The 12,099-nt window shown below is 33.3% G+C and overlaps 1 protein-coding gene across 1 annotated transcript in view; it reads left to right on the top strand.

Moving 5' to 3' along the window:
* LOC141507783 (BBSome complex member BBS5) overlaps positions 1 to 11,398 on the top strand; it is a 34,015-nt gene extending 22,617 nt beyond the window's left edge. Inside the window, exons 8-12 of the mRNA XM_074215766.1 lie at positions 2,176 to 2,238; positions 3,688 to 3,822; positions 7,848 to 7,931; positions 9,227 to 9,250; positions 9,375 to 11,398. Coding sequence (XP_074071867.1) covers positions 2,176 to 2,238; positions 3,688 to 3,822; positions 7,848 to 7,931; positions 9,227 to 9,250; positions 9,375 to 9,476 — 408 coding nt within the window. The 3' untranslated portion in view covers positions 9,477 to 11,398. The remainder of the gene's footprint in view (positions 1 to 2,175; positions 2,239 to 3,687; positions 3,823 to 7,847; positions 7,932 to 9,226; positions 9,251 to 9,374) is intronic.
* The last annotated feature ends 701 nt before the right edge of the window (positions 11,399 to 12,099 follow it).

Below are 12,099 nucleotides of genomic sequence, written 5' to 3'. Positions count from 1 at the left end.
TAATCTCATTGAATTCAGGCAAGGGAAAGGCAATGATATTATTTTCCTAAAAAAATTCTTGACTTTTTGTCCAAGGCTGCAGAAAACATTATTTCTTTTTTTTAATTTAAATATTTTAATTTATTTCTTTTTCCAACTACAGGCAATGGTAGTTTTCACCACTCTTTTTTTTTTTGCACTGTTTTGAGTTTTACATTTTTCTCCTTTCTCTTCCATCTTCTCTCCAACCCTTTCTTTTCAGAAACTTAGGGGGGCAGCTTTTTTTTCAGAAAGCAATCTAATATAGGCTCTACATGTATAAGTATGCTAAATATAGATCCATATTAATCATGAGAGTAGAATCCAATCCAAATGGAAGAAAAAATTAGAGAGAAAAAAGACATAATACATAAAACAACTTTTAAAAATTAAAGATAGTAACTTTGGTCTGCTATTAAATTCCACAATTCCTTCTCTGAATATGGATGGTATTTTCTATCACAAGTCTTTTAGAATTATCTTTGATTATTGTACTGCTGAAAGGAATGAGTCCATACAATCATCACCCAATGTTGTTTATTAGTGTGTATAATGTTTTTCTGGTTCTGCTCATTTCACTCAGTATCAATTTGTCTTTCCAGGTTTTTTTTAAAAGTCCCATTGCTCATGATTTCTTATAGAACAATAGTGTTCCATCACATTCAAAAAAAATATAATTTATTCAGCTATACCCCAACTGATGGGCATCTGCTCAATTTCTAATTCTTTGCCACCATGGAAAGAGCTGCTATGAATATTTTTGCACACATGGAATCTTTACCCCTTTTTTGTGATCTCTTTGGGGTACAGATCCAGTAGTGTCTTGCTGGATCAAAGGGTATGCAGTTTTATGGCCCTTTGGGCATAATTTCAAATTACTCTCCAGAAATATTGGCTCATTTCACAACTCCACCAACAATGCATTAGTGTCCCAGGAATACATTATTTCTTAATATTTTCTGTTTTACTAAAAAAAGACTTTTAATATGTTTCCATATAAGAATAAACAATGTGGCAAAAGTATGGAAAGTATATGTTGCGGGGAGAGGATGGGGCAGAGTTGGAATGGGCTTCTAACAAAATACAGATTTTCAGGCATTCTTGATACGAAGACTATAATTGAGTAGAGACCTTGTTATACAAACACAGGAGTCAAAAAATAAAATCTAATAAAAGAGTAAATACAAACCATCAAATGGAAGGAACTGAAAAAGTTTAAAGTATTTTCATTCTGTAGGAAGTTAATACAAGTATTGTTTCAGAACACTAATATCATCAAGGATTAGAGAGGAAGTTAAGTATGACAAAGCCTAGAAGTGGTTTTAACATGTTTTAATCTGAACAGAAGAAAGTTAAGAGAGGTAAAGCAGTAGAATAAGGAAGGAAGAAGTAAGAAACAAAGGAAGGGATAGGGGAAGTAAGTGGGAGGAAGAGGTTCAGGGCACTTGAAGCTCACTTTCATCTGAACTGATCAGAGAAAGCTACTTGGAGAAATAAAGCATTTATTGAACACTTACTATATGCTGGATACTATGCTAGGTTGAGAAACAGAAGAATACCAGAATACAATGCAGAAGTCTGATGTGCTTCCTGTAACCTCTACTCATGAACTGTAGATCAGTCATCTAGAGCCATTTAATTCTAACACCACACAGTAGCCTTTTAAGTAACCACAAGGATCTCCTGTAGGTAATGCTCTTTCAGATGGTAAGAAGAGGGGTTCAGTTAGTGGAGAGGAGAAAGTGCATATCCATTTGGACCACATCTGCCAAAGAAGCCCCCAAAAGGGAATGGACCTAAAGTGCTCACAAATCACTGGTCCCTAACTCATTTTTTAAAGTTGCCTGGTACCAAAGCATGATACAGCCAGAAACATTTTGTACATTTCTATTTCAGTCTCTTACTTTGTTCATTTGAAAATTTTGTTTCATCATTGGTAGTGGTGTGTTAATTGGTTTCCATGGTGGAGTAATACAGGGAGAAATTTTTTTTTTATCTGTTAGATGTTGATGGTTCTATTTATTGTGTTGTAGTTATTATTTACCAAGAGAAAAATGGAATCAAAAACCTAATAATATAAGTGAACTAAATGGTAAATAGTCTTTATCACCAAATAATCTAAAATACATTTTTGTTTCCTTTTCATTTTGTAACTAGCGTTCTATAAAGGTCAGAGATTCAAAGTTTGGGTTAGCACTTGTTATAGAGTGCTCTCAACAGGTAAGATATTTAATGTTTTTACACTTCTTTAATAAGTACAAGATCTCAGTGACAGCCTAGGTCTGAGAAATTATCAATAAATATGATTGTATTCCTAATGGGGAGAACAAGTAAGGAAGGGATTTAACTAAATGTTTAAAGGTACATAGGAAGATTGAAGTCTTTAGATGTTACCAGAAAAAAACAATAATACTTGTTAGGTTAAGAAAATTTTATGTGGGTAGATCTTTTTAGTTAAATGTTTTTATTATCTCTCATTGTACAAACCTTTATACTTTATACTATATCCCAATGTTAACAGTAGAGATTCATTAAAGTAAAATAATTATTTGGCTAGGTAGGTGGCACACTGCATTGAATGATGGACCTGGAGTCAGGAACACTCATGTTTTTGAGTTCAAATTGAGTCTCAGGGGCGGCTAGGTGGCGTAGTGGATAAAGCACCAGCCTTGGAGTCAGGAGTACCTGGGTTCAAATCCTGTCTCAGACACTTAATAATTACCTAGCTGTGTGGCCTTGGGCAAGCCACTTAACCCCATTTGCCTTGCAAAAACCTAAAAAAAAAAAAAAAAAATTGAGTCTCAGACATTTGCTATATGACAAGTCACTTATCCCTGTTTGCCACAGTTTTCTCTTCTGTAAAACAAACTGGAGAAGGAAAAGACAAATTACTCCAGCTTCTTTGCTAAGAAAATTCCTAAATGAAGTCATGTAGAATTGTATACAATTGACATGAACATACACACACACACACACACACACACACACACACATCCTGTATTTCCTCTCTACACTGAGACCCATGAAAGGCTATCCATTTCTCTATTTTTCAATTTTTTATAGCTAAAACAGGAGATATTATACCATTTCTCCCAGTGATCTGTCATAATCAAGTCTCCTATATCATTTTAAAGAACTAATCTCAAGCAAAGCTAATACCTGTCTCCTTTTAAAAGTCTATTATTATTCCCAATAAATAACTCAATGAAAAGTTGACTCCTTTGACCATTACAATCTGCTATGCATCATAATAACTAAATCATGGAAAAATTAGAAAGCATTTTAAAATTCTTAATAGTGTACCAGGCTGGGGGATACAATAAAGCAAGTAAAAACAGTCCCTGCCCTCAAGGAGTTTCTGTTCTAAGAGAGGAGAATATATGGGGGGAGCTGAAGTTGGAAGAGAAAAGTGGAAAATACTCACATGGTGCTTGCTTGGCTTGGAACTGATCAAATAGTGGCCCCCAACATCAAAAAAAAAGGAAAAAACTTAACAATCAAGCATGGGGTCTCAGGGCTCTGAGAGAAAGGAATGAGGAAGCCAGAGTATAGGTTGACCTGGTGTGGGAATTATTCCCTGGAGATCAAGGATATATGTGGAGATTAAGCATAATTTCTTTATGTGATAAAAATATTTTTTCAGGCTCTTAAAATTATTATTTCTTGTAGAGTGGAGGATATGTTCTTGGTTTCAAAATAGATCCTATGGAAAAACTACAGGAGTCAGTAAAGGAAATAAATTCACTTCACAGAGTCTATTCTGCCAGTCCTATATTTGGAGTGGATTATGAGATGGAAGAAAAGGTAATTTCTTTAGTTTATTAAGTAATTAGTTTGCCATATTGTTATAAAAGGCTATTATATTCAAATAAATAGAAAAGATTAGAATATTGCATACAAAAAATTCATGGATTCTGTCTGCCTAGCACTTTTCTTCCTCTACTAATAACACAAGCATATGGTCTGATTTTTTTTATCCTTATTTTCTCCTTCATTTTTATCCCTTCTTGTCCTGACATTCCTATTCAACTCAGTCACACTTCATCCCTACCCTAATTTGTTGCCTACCATACTTCACTTCCAATATGCCTGGTGGAATGCTTGCTCTGTTGTGGGGCAATGTCCAAGATACTCTATTTTTTAATGGTCACTTAACTTCTGTCACCTTAGCTTAAGTGAAAGTAGCTTTGTACTCCACAGGCCTCTCCAGTGAGAGCATTTTTTTTTGACACTTTCCTTGTATAAGAGAAGGGGAGGGGAACCTTGATATCTTACTGCACTACCTAGCTGCCCCCATCTCTGCTCTTCTTAAGCCATCCATCAGCAGTGGTCAGTCTCATCATTAGAACTACTCTGCCAGGGTTGTTCTTTCATTTCCATGTCCTGTCCCCACTGAACCTTCTCTCTACCTTCATCCTAACCTCTATTTCTTTGATGATCCTCTATTTCCCAAGTTCATTAGCTCTTTCCTATTTTCACTTACATCTATACCTATCTTGGACTCATACATGGCCATTTCCATCATGATCCCTGTTCTTCATCCACATGACATTCACTAGCTTTGTGACTCTGGACAAGTTACTTAACCTGTAGACAATCTACCTGAGTTTTCTCAATAGTTAAATGAGAATAACAAAGGTACATACCTCCTAAGATAATACCTCTAAAGCATTTACCTCAGTTCCTGACATCATTGGCACTTAATATATACTTGTTTCCTTCCTTCCATTATACTTAATGTGAAAATTCTTAACATTGCATCATCTATCACTGCTTCCATTTTCTCCGCTTCTCCTCTCCATTTGCTGAGCATGAATGGAGTCATGAAGCTGTATGGACCAGGTCAACCACAGATCCATGCTCTCTGAGGAGGCACAGTCTAGCAGTAGGAGAGCTGGCCTGAGAGCCAAACATCAGGTTCTGATCCCACTCTTTAAACTGATTTGTTAGGCTTTTAGCACGTATTTTCACCTCCCTGGGATCTCAGCTGCCTCATCTCTAATATGAGGAAGTTGCACTTGATCTCCAGTGGCCTTTCCTCTTCTAATATTGGACCCTCACTGTTGAACAGCAACATTTTTAGTTCATCTCTTGACTTTCTTTTAGATTCTACATATTTCCAAACTTTCTCCTTCCTCCTAAATCTCTGAATCCCCTGTTTATCTTCTACTCAGAGCAGATGATTTCTACCTTCTACTTTACTGAGAGTATGCAGGCCAGACAATACTAATTCCTTCATTCTTTTTTTCATTCTCTTCCCCTCAGGTTTCTGTGTATTCATTCACCATCTCATTCCCTCATAAGATGAAGAGAGGTAGTCCTTCTATTCTAAACAAAACTAAGTGTATTCTTGCTTCTGTTTCTTCCCACTTTCTCTGGGACTTTACTTCCTAAATTCTTTTCTCTCTTATTTCTTCAAACTTCTTTCCCACTAGCTCAGTCTTTCTTCCAATAGAGAACAGTTCTCCCCTGTTTAAAATATAAATATACACCTTTACTCAACTGTAGTATTTACTGATGCTTTTTTATCTTTCTTACGTCTAGACCTCTCAAGAGAAGTCTTTTTTCCTACTTCTTCCACTTTCTCACTAAACATACAAAAAAACAAACCCACTCATATATTAATCCTCTGTGATATGACTTCTCTCCCTGTCATTCCACTGAAATTTCTCTTTATGATTCCTAGGAACTTTACAATCTTCAAATCCTTTCTTTTTTTTTTTTTGTTAGGCTTCATTCTTGAGCTCTGCAGCATTCAGTAGTTTTGAGCTACCTCTTCCTTATGTTCATTCAGCAAACTTTTATTGAACATCTTCTAATGTACTAGACATTGTCAGATTTAAAAATGAATTATATTGGACTTAAATTTTAAAATAGCATAAAATTTAGAAGGGAAAATAATATAACTATAATTCATTATAAAAATGTGATATATATGTATGTGTGTGTGTGTATATATATATATATATATATATATATATATATATGTGCAATGATTGAAGTACCAAAAAAAAAAAACCTCTTATGCCTTGTCATTGGACTATTCTGCTTCTCCTCTTACATCTCTGAACAATTTATCTCCATTTCCCTTGATTGTTCCTCCTCTTTCTTCTACTTCTCAGGTATGGCCCTCTTCTTTAGACAGGCTTCCTTAGTGATCTTACTTGAAGCTTCAAATATCACCTCTAGGTAGACTAGTATCAAATCTTTATCCTTAACAATTTACTGAGTCACCATTCCCCCATTTCTAATATATATATATAGGATTTTTTCCACCAACATCTCAAAAAAAAATCATTTAAACTGAATTCTTCTTCTTTCTAACCCCAGACTAGCTCTTCCTCCTAAGTTTTCTTATTTCTGTTAATTGTACCACTATTCTCATCACATATGTAATCTTACTGTTCTCTCTCCTTTCCTCATTCCTGACCTTCATTTAGTCACCAAGGTCTATCAATTTTTCTTTCATTTGCCTCTAAAATCTATACCTTCCTTTCTTTTCTTACTGTCAGTCCCCATTTCAGGCCCTTGTTTCTCACATTTGGACTCTTTGAAGTAGTCTGTTATCCTTATTTTCCTTCTCTTGGATGATAAGTTTATTCCAAAATTATATATTTCATTGTCTCATTTGCAGTGCCATTCATCAAAAAACCATACAATAAGCACTATTTTTTTTCAAATAATTTTCCTATTTTAAAACTGTCAGCAATTCTTCCCTGTCCATTAAATAAATTCCAAAACCCATAGCTGGTATTTAAGGTACAAGACAATAAAGCTTCAACTTGCTTTTCTAACCTTACATACTGTGAATCAATCACCTAAATCTTGTAGTGCAACAGAATCCTACAAAATTGTATTACTTGCCATTCTGTAAGTTTAACTTGTTTATCTTTGTCTTGACTCAAGTCATCATTCCACCCGGAATAACCCCTACCCAAGTCTTCACCTCTCGAACAGGCACTGCTTTAGTATTTCCTCTTTTTTGAAGCTTTGCCTCATCATTACCTGGACATTATTGGTAATCTTCCACTTTGAATCCTATGGTTCTTAGTTTTTGTTTCTCCTTCTGTTGTAATTATTTGTTTGTTGTCTGATAATTATTTCTATACAAATCTTATCTCTCCTATTTTAAGTTCCTTTATATCATGTTCCTCACTGATACTCAATAATACTTTTTAAAAGAAATAATAACAACTTTAAAATATTCCCCCATAATCTTTTTTAAATATTTCAAAAATGCTGATTCTGTTTAATTGCTACTTGGAGAAGAAATTAATACTTTATACTATTCAAAAAACTCAGTATGTGAAAAAAGTGATCACAAATACATTTACTAATTTCCTTAATTCTCTAAGTGTAGTATTTGCAGTGTGTAATATTGGCCAGCTGAAATCATTTGATATTGATTTAATTTATTTTTGAAACCTAAATTTCAACTTAAATATACATGCTTCCTATTAATATTAAAACTGATTTATAAGGGTCAGCTGGGTGGTGCAGTGGATAGAGCACCAACCCTGGAGTTCAAATCTGGCCTCAGACACTTAATAATTACCTGTGTGTGGCCTTGGGCAAGCCATTTAACCCCATTGCCTTGCAAAAACTTAAAAAAAATCAATAAAAAAACCTGATTTATAATTGAAAATGGTTGTTTAATAGAAGAATGCAGTTCAAATAGATTTTTGTAAGGCAGTAATAGTTACTATTATTGAAGAAAATTCTCAAATCATATTTTCCTAATGAAAGTTGTTAAATTGTTAATACAACTTTGATATATCTGATCAGCCTACTTTTCTCAGCAGCCAAATTTACAGTGCCTTATTTTACAGCCTCAGCCACTTGAAGAGTTAACAGTTGCACAAATTCAAGATGATGTGGAAATTGAATCTGATGAACACACTGATGCTTTTGTGGTAAGCATCCTTAGTGAAATCCATTGAAGTGCTATAATTTTTCATCTCTGTGATTTAACTAATCAAGTAAAGTATGAGTCAGCATGAGTATGAGTAAGTATGAGTATTTTATTAAATACCTTAGATTTGGGCCATCTGAGAATGAAGATATCTTAGGCACAAAATTTTTAAGTATATGTGTATTGTCTTAAGAATATCTTAAGTTTTTTAAATGGTAGCACAAACATTCAGATAATTTCAGACAAGTAAAAAGTTTCTTAAGGTTTTAGACTATTAGAGATACTAAAGATGATAAGTTTATTCCAAATTTACATATTTCATTATCTCATTTGCAGTGCCATTCACCCAAAATCCATACAATAATTAACAACAATTTTTTTTTACTAGTGAAATAAAAACTTCTGCAGAGATTCATTCTTCTGACTTCTTTTGATTGTTTCTCATTAATTTAGTAGGTATATATCCAGTTTTCAAACTGGTATTGTTTGGTAAAAAAAAAATTGAGAAATTTTCCTGCTGTGTTGCTTACTACAGGGAATTCTAATAAACACTGCTTAAATTAAATACTTAAGAAGAAGAGGTGGTTTTTAAAAGCCAGAATATCTCATTGATAGGTAGTAAGGAAGGCAGAAAAAATTTGAAGCAGTTGCTATGCCAAATCTTATTTAGAGAAAATATTTTCTGATAGATCATGTTAATGATTTTTGCCACATGGGTAACTGATGGGTTTATTGTAAGTTACTAATTTAATCTTTTTAAAGAAAAATAGTACTAGTAGTTAATTCATTATACACATTTGGATGTGTGTTTGCCCTACTAACCCAGATTATGATACTACCTGAGTAGGTGGTTTAATGAGTGATCAACCCTCTCTGGTAATGAGGCTTCGTTCACTACGTTAGTCTGGCCCTTGGAAGATAGATTGACTTGTCATTTGACCCATGCTTGTTGTCTTCCTGATCTGAAAAGACCTTCCAGAGCTTTCAATACATTGACATGGTCTTTGAAAACTTATCCTATATTTGAGGGAGGCAGCAGAGTAGAATCTTAATGGAGTAGTAATTAAGTCATAGATTTAGTTAAAGCTGACAGAAAAATAATTTTATACCTTACATAAAATATTAACATCAGATGAATTCTCTTACAATGAATTTAAAAAAGAGATATAAGGGAAAAATGTAAAATTCAATTAGTTGTAGAATCAGTCTGAAAATTGCTTCTTTAGACCATTGAACCCATTTAATCTTGATAATCTTGTTAAATTGTGAAATTTAATAGATTTCTTTTTCTCATAGGCTTACTTTGCTGATGGCAATAAGGTAAGGCTATTTACTTAATTATAAAAATTGTATATTATCCTTTAGTATTCACAAACTTATATACAATCTTTTGTTTATTCCTCTTCCTTGCCTATGCTCTTTTCTCATCGTAACTGTCAAAAAGCAACAAGATCGTGAACCTGTATTTTCAGAAGAACTGGGGCTTGCAATAGAAAAATTGAAGGATGGATTCACCCTACAGGGACTTTGGGAAGTAATGAGTTGACCTTGATTTGAGCTACAGCACTATTTAAAGATACTTTAAGATTGAAGATACTAGTGGTCTGGTATAACACATTGAATACTCTTATGTAAAGTAATAATTTTAATGTATTTACCTAAAATGTTATTGCCAGTTGCCTTATCCATACTAAAATTGTAACAATTCTGTTAGTTAGTTGAATTTATTTATTGAACCTAGCATTTTAATCTTGTACATTAATGAGTTTGCTGACATAAAATGACTGTATTTGATTGTATTTAATAAAGAGTATTTGTATAGCACTTTTTAATGTTTTGCAAATATTATTTAGGTGAATAGGAAAGGAACACTCATTGATCAGAGATGAACATATCACAACTTAGGGTAAGACAAATAGTATACTGAAATGGAAAGAGTACTTCTTTTAAGTTAAGAGAATCTGGCTTTGAATCTCAGTGTTGTTGTTGTGGTGGTTGTTGTTTATTTATCCTTCAGTCTACCTAGACCTGCAGGTGAATTGGATTTAAGTGGCGGAAGGCTGTACAAAGTCACAAACCTCACTTCCTTCTTGTTAGGGACTATTGTGTATGGGAGCACTGTAAATCATCTTCACCTGGTGTCCTTGAGCACCAGAGTCTTATTTTACTAAATGCCATGGGAGTGGGAGTGGATTAGAGACTGGGGAGATATTTAAACATTGGTATTTGGTTCAATAAATGGAGACCTTGGAGACCTTGATGTATAGGGAGAAACTTGTCTTCCTTGTCTAGATTGAGAGAGTCCAGAAAGGGACTCAACATATTGGTGCCCAAACAGGGACTCAACACCTTCTCCCAAGCCTTTGGGTTCAGTGGCCTGACTTAAGATCTTCTATTTAATACCTGCTTGAGCAATTCCCTTGCCTCCTGGGCCTTGGTTTGCTCATCTGCTAAATGAACTCTATTGTCCTTTTCAACCAGCTTTAATTGTGTTGCTACACAGTTTCAAGTATAAACGTCTTGAATATTAATTAGTACCATCTTTACTCTAATTTGGGGGGTCTTTTTTAATAAAATTAAATTTAAAAATTATAGAACTTGATGTACTTGAAATTTTGAGTACTATTTTGATTATTTAATCAATAGATATCAATAGACATTAATTTTTCTTAAAACGTTTTGCTATTTTATTCTCCTTGCTTATGTTTATTATGGTTTATGGGCTCATTTTTCAGTTTCCAGTTAGAGGCACATTTAATGATAAAAATCTTGTGCAAGCTATACCTTAAGGTTAACAGAGTTATGAAAACATTTTATGTTAAGAATTTTAAATTTATTGGGCAATAATGTCAATCTCAAGAGGTATATTTTTATGAAAATTGCTTACCATTGTGTTTTTTAACTAAATTCTGTAATACCTTTTCCCTTGCTAACATTGTAAAAAGTAACCTCAACTTAGTCATTGAATTGTATTTGATATATGTCATGCATAAAGAAGAAGCTACTATAAAAACTGCTGAGTTTTAAGACCTACTCTCAAATGGATCACATCATAGGATTTTCATCTGACTCATTAAGACCTTTCAAATGTTAGGTGTTATCATGACTCAAGAAATGACTCATTTATTGTTTAAAGGGAGGGAGTAAGCAGCTGTTATATGTTTTATAGTGAGATAAAACCTTCAGTAGTGTCTATAAATGGAAAAGAGTTAATGAGCTCTCCTTTCAGCTGTTGTTTTAGCAGCTGACAGCACTATGGACTTCATTATGATGTAAAATAGAAGAAAACTGTTTATTCATTTGTAGAGGTCTTAAAAGTTTAGAAATTTTTGATCTAATGGTTTGTGGTTTGTAAGAATTCAAACAATTTGAAATTACAATATTTGTAAAGCATAATCAATTTAATAAAGCCTAGAAAATCTAATCATGCAGCACATGTAGAAAGTCAAAACATTTTCATAATTACTATATAAATTGTGCTCTGCTATTTAAAATATTTTTACCTTGTAGCAGTTAAAAAAGTTGAATCATTTATTGTCTCATATTTTTCCCTAAATTGCTGTTTGCTTCAGAAAAATGATTTTCAAATTGTGTAAGTGATCATCACTATTCAGTATAATCTTCAAATGAGTAAAGTTTCTGTAAGTCTATGAATGAAATTCTTTTAGCTTTTTAATATTTTATAAAAATATTTTCAATATTTGTAATTGTGTTGCTACACAGTTTCAAGGACAATTAATAATTACCTAGCTGTGTGGCCTTGGGCAAGCCACTTAACCCCATTGCCTTGCAAAAATCTAAAAAAAAAATTCATACTTAAAGAATCATAATTTCCCTTCTTATGAAGGAAAAAACTATCCTATTTTAGCTAGAAACATGTGGGGAAATTGTTAAGAAATGTTTCTTCAAGTTACATTCCTTCGACTATATGAGATCAAAGTTTAAAGTAGCTGACTGACACAGACGTATCTCATCCTCCTGTGACTGATGCATCATTAATTCAAAGGGCCAGTTTTCCTGGTAAATGTTTTTGAAGAATGACTCATTTTTATAATTCTTTCACTGTTTGTAGAGAATTTCTTTTCTTTTATACCTATTTACCAATACTTCATATACTTTGTCCTTCCACTTAATTTAAAGATCTTGTTTCACAGCAGTTTCCTTAGTGA

Source organism: Macrotis lagotis, chromosome 1 (assembly GCF_037893015.1).
Source record: "Macrotis lagotis isolate mMagLag1 chromosome 1, bilby.v1.9.chrom.fasta, whole genome shotgun sequence".
NCBI lineage: Eukaryota > Metazoa > Chordata > Mammalia > Peramelemorphia > Peramelidae > Macrotis > Macrotis lagotis.
Note: the sequence above shows the minus strand (reverse complement) of the source record. Positions and strands in the feature narration are given on the sequence as shown.